The following is a 4956-nucleotide window of genomic DNA, read 5'->3' as shown; positions in this document are numbered from 1 at the left end:
TTGAATAAAAGAAGAAAAGAAAAGTAGAAAATGAAATAAAACTTTTAAAACGATGACCATGTCAAATAAGTCAACATCAAATATGTGTGGGAAGTTAAAGATTTGTACCCTAACTAATAAAATAAAGAAATAACAGTAATACTTGGACGTATCACACTATCATCGTACACATATAATTTTTGACATGTGACAAATTATGATTAAATAATTTAATGATATATATGTGGTGATACACCTAGTTGTTATTATTATTATTTGTCTTTGAAAAAAAAACCAAAATAAAAGTACCAATACAATAGGATTTAAATTTATTATTTATATAGACTTCTCGTTCGAGATTGACTCGCACTGGACAGTTCGACGTCGACCACCACTTTCAGGCTGGCCATGATATTCCACCTTCCTTCGAACACTCTGTTCATCTTTCAAATCTCCATAACCACAAATTAAAACTCCAAATCTCAACTCTGCAGCTCATTTCTCCATTGTTTTTCTTTGTAATTCTGAAGAAAAACGCTGATGGAGTGCTCATGTAAAAAAACGGTGAAACAGAATCCAGGAGAATGCGTACTGGAGAGCATTGAAATCGATCACATGGTGACCGATGAGAAAACCGCCGAACTAAGAGATTTAAACCAAGTGAACGCGAAGCAGAGAAACTGCAATGATGATGTGAAGAAGACCGTCGTCGAGACTTCTCAGCCGGTCGTTGGAATTAGAAGACGACGGAAGGGATTTAACATGTTGAGGTTTCTGGAACGTTTCAAAGACGGAAAAGAAGAGGAAGCATGGAAGGCAACTGAGAAGCGTTTTCGTCAACAAGCTCCTAATGGAAAACTTTCCAGAGACAAATTTGGAGCCTGCATTGGTGAAGTTCTAGTCCTCTCTCTATGATTAATCTCCATTTTTTTATTTTTATTTTTTTTTTGGCTAAATTAGTATTTGGAATTTCTTATTTAGGGATGAAAAAGGATTCAACGGATTTTGGTGGGGAACTGTATGATGTATTGGCAAGAAGAAGAGGGATAATGGGAGCGAAAGGGATTACGCTGCAAGAATTGAGAGCGTTTTGGGAAGACTTAACAAAAGAAGACCTAGATTCACGGCTTCGGATATTCTTTGACTTGTATGAAACTCTCTTACATCTCTTTCGTTCTGAAATGGAGATTCTGAAGCAACTGTGTGTTTTCAGGTGTGACAAAAATGGCGACGGGAAGATCTCGAGGGAAGAGGTGAAGGCGGTACTGGAGTGGAGTGCTTCTGCAAACAAATTGAAAAACCTCGAGAAAGAAGCTGAAACGTTCGTATCTCTGATCATGGAAGAGCTTGATCCAGACCGCAATGGATTTATTGAGGTACTTGTTTAAGAAGAAAAGAAAGATGAAATTTCCTTCTCTCTTAATGATGTCGGTTTGTTTGTTTAAACAGATTGAGCATATGGAAACTCTAGTGAAGGCAATGTGGAACTCTGAAGAAGAAAAAAGGTTGCAGAGCCAAGATTCTAAACTTCAGGCATCAGCCCTGATTCTAGGAAGATGCAAAACTCCAGCCAGCAAATTTCTGAAGGAAACAGAAGAAGCTATAATTGCAAATTGGAAAAGAATCTGGGTTTTGATACTGTGGCTAGCAATAAATTTGGGTCTATTTGCTTGGAAATTCATGGAGTATAGAGAAAAGGGGGTGTTTGAAGTGATGGGTTATTGTGTTAGTGTTGCAAAGGGAGCAGCTGAGACTCTTAAATTCAATATGGCTCTTATTTTGTTTCTTGTTTGTAGAGGCACATTAACCAAACTTAGATCCACACGTCTCAACTCCATTTTCCCTTTTGATGATCATATCCATTTCCATATGGTGGTTGCTGTAGCCATTGCAGTGGGTACTTTCCTTCATGTCATAATGCACTTAGCCTGTGATTTTCCAAGATTGATCTCATGCCCAAACAACAAATTCATGGCAATTCTTGGGTCAAATTTTGATTTCAAGAAGCCAAGTTACTCTGACTTGGTTGCAAGTATTCCCGGTGTTACAGGAATCCTCATGATCATGATAATGGCCTTTTGCTTTACATTGGCAACTCCTTTATTCAGGAGGCATAAAGACAAGTTACCTCCACTGCTTCAACATTTGGCAGGCTTCAATGCCTTCTGGTATGCACATCATTTGCTTGTTCTCTGTTATGTCCTACTGATCATTCATGGCTACTTCATATTCCTGGTTCAGGAATGGTACAAGAAAACGGTAAGTCTATTGCCATCGTATTGCTGCTAATCTAATGTTAATGTCTTCATTCCTATTAACAATGGCAAGTTCAGGAAGGATAATCAATGAATGAGCAAAAGAATAGTTCAAATTGAACAAATCAGTGAATTTTAACAACGATCTTTTATCACATCTCTTCATTTGCAGACATGGATGTACGTTGCAGTTCCAGTATTTTTGTATGTGATTGAGAGACTTCTTATAAAATTCTACGAATTTTATGATCAAGTTAATGTGATAAAGGTGCAGAGATTTGCAAATCATTTATCTTTTCTCGGAGGTTCAGCCGAGAAAACTAAACGAATTCTTCTGGTTTTCTTGGACTTTTTCAGGGGGTAGTGTATGAAGGAAATGTTCTAGCACTATACCTGACAAAACCTCCAGGATTTGAGTACGAAAAAAGTGGAATGTATATGTTTGTTAAGTGCCCGGATATATCAAAATTTGAATGGTAATATTTTATATTTGAACTATTTATGTTTAGCAGTTGATTATTTAAGGATGTATGGGAGAATGATAACTTGAATTGAGATTTTTTATTATTGAATACAGGCATCCATTCTCTATCACTTCTGCACCAGGAGATGACTATTTGAGTGTCCATATACAAGCAGTAGGAGATTGGACAACTGAGCTCAGAAACAGATTTCAAAAGGTAATAAATTTATTTCAACTGTCAAGCTCTTGTGCCCTTTATTTGTTTGTGTTTTCTGATAGTGTTAAATTCGCCCGGAGAATGTGGGATAGAGTTCATCACATTTTTCTCTTTTTATATCCATTTCTACACACTAAATACAGAGGCAATGCAGGTCTGTGATCCTGACAGTATAAAGAGGAAGAAGGGTGGTATCGTTAGACAGGAAACTAAATTATATTCAGATTACGTTCCTTCAGAATCAAGGTGAGTGAAAACTAGTTTCTTTCCGAGTTATTTTGCGAGGCATTTTCAATACAGAATTAGTTAAGCATCTTCGTTTTGTGTCTGCAGGAAGCAATATCCCCAGATTTTGATCAAAGGACCATATGGAGCCCCAGCACAAAGTTACAAGAATTACGATATTCTATTGCTCATAGGCCTTGGAATTGGGGCTACTCCAATGATCAGCATTTTGAAAGATTTATTAAACCACATAAAAAAAAGTGACTCCCACACTGTAAGTAAAGCAAAATAAACTGTTTGATAATTTTGTTGAAAAAAGAAATGTTACCATGGGAACTAATCCAAGCATAATTGCAGACTGATGCTCAAAAGGTCCCGAAGAGAGCATATTTCTATTGGGTGACAAAGGAACAGGCATCATTTGATTGGTTTAAAGGTGTCATGGATGACGTTGCAGAGTACGATCACGACGTACGTCAACAGTGTTTAAACAAGAAAATCATTCAATTCTATATCCAATCTACTAACATTTAATCAACTTTATCTCATTTGAATAATTTCAGAAAATAATAGAAATGCACAACCACTTAAGTTGTGTGCACGAGGAAGGAGACGCACGATCCGTGCTCATCACCATGCTGCAACAAATTCAGCAATCTAGAGGTGAAGAAGTGGACGTTGTTTCAGGAAGCCGGGTAATCATGAACTGATCAATTCAAAATTTTCCAAGAAAACTCCTCTTTCTATCATCATGGTGCATGTTTGTATGTGTTTGTTAACACATCTGTATCACAGATAAGGACTCACTTTGCAAGACCGAACTGGGAGAAAGTTTTTGCAGGGTTGGCATCTAAACACAAAGGTTCTGAAATAGGTGAGAAACAACATTAACAAATGAAACCTCATTCTCAACTTTGGGAAAGTTGCAAATATAGCAATCAGACATAGTATTAACAGTTATATCCTAATGCAAAAAAATTTGTAGATATAAAAAAATTTAGATTTAGCTCTCGGAGTCTATGAATGATAGACTCGGAGAGTTGGTAGAAGTTTATCAGTAATAGAGTCTATCACTAATAAGAGTCTATTACCGATAAATTTTGCTTCTTATGTGTGAACTCCTGTAATGGGAGTGGTAATTCAACAAATTCTTGTTGGTTGCAGGTGTATTTTACTGTGGAACATACAGTCTTGTGAAGGTATTACGTGGTCACTGCAAAAACTTCAGCGATAGTTCAAGATCAACAAGGTTTCGTTTTCACAAGGAGAACTTTTAAAAAAGTTGTAAAATTAAAGGTATCACCTTTTAGAGATATTGAATCTTTCCACTTGTAAGCTGCTTGGTTTTCGCCTCAAAATGTTATAAAAAAGGAAAGGGAATGCTTTAAATTCCACTATCTAGCATAGCAATTTGTTGAATCTCCCATCAACTTTGGCTGGTCTCTAATAATTGTTGCCTAACAGATATCGATTTCTATCAAGGAAAAAAAAGTGTATTTTTATCAAAGATCATGGTTTGCTTTTAATCCATTACTGCACTTTTACTTCTTGTGGTGTTGGCTCTACTTTGAAGCTTGAAATACGAGTGGTGGGGACTATGGCTAAATAGAGAAGGATAGTCTATTTAGGGGTTGGTCGTGTGCATGACCCAAATTTTGGATCGAAAATGAACTATACCTTTTAAAATTACTAAAATGGATTCTTTTGCATGCGGACTAGGTCTCACTTCCTTTCTCTTCTCTTTCACTCTCCAAATTCTCATCCCTTGTTCTTGCTTCGACAATACTTTATGACGAAAAACCACATATTCGATTGAT

At 36.6% G+C, this 4956-nt stretch overlaps 1 protein-coding gene across 1 annotated transcript; it reads left to right on the top strand.

Moving 5' to 3' along the window:
- Nucleotides 1-333: 333 nt before the first annotated feature.
- Nucleotides 334-4646, top strand: LOC120089320 (putative respiratory burst oxidase homolog protein H). Its single transcript, XM_039046755.1, has 13 exons — nt 334-868; nt 961-1126; nt 1193-1355; nt 1429-2238; nt 2407-2502; nt 2592-2710; nt 2812-2914; nt 3069-3160; nt 3248-3413; nt 3497-3610; nt 3703-3834; nt 3935-4013; nt 4304-4646. Exons 1-13 carry the CDS (start codon nt 520-522, stop codon nt 4414-4416), a joined length of 2502 nt encoding a protein of 833 aa, XP_038902683.1. The 5' UTR covers nt 334-519; the 3' UTR covers nt 4417-4646.
- The last annotated feature ends 310 nt before the right edge of the window (nt 4647-4956 follow it).

This window comes from Benincasa hispida, chromosome 10, assembly GCF_009727055.1.
Source record: "Benincasa hispida cultivar B227 chromosome 10, ASM972705v1, whole genome shotgun sequence".
Taxonomy (NCBI): domain Eukaryota; kingdom Viridiplantae; phylum Streptophyta; class Magnoliopsida; order Cucurbitales; family Cucurbitaceae; genus Benincasa; species Benincasa hispida.
This window is presented reverse-complemented; position numbering and strand designations above follow the sequence as displayed.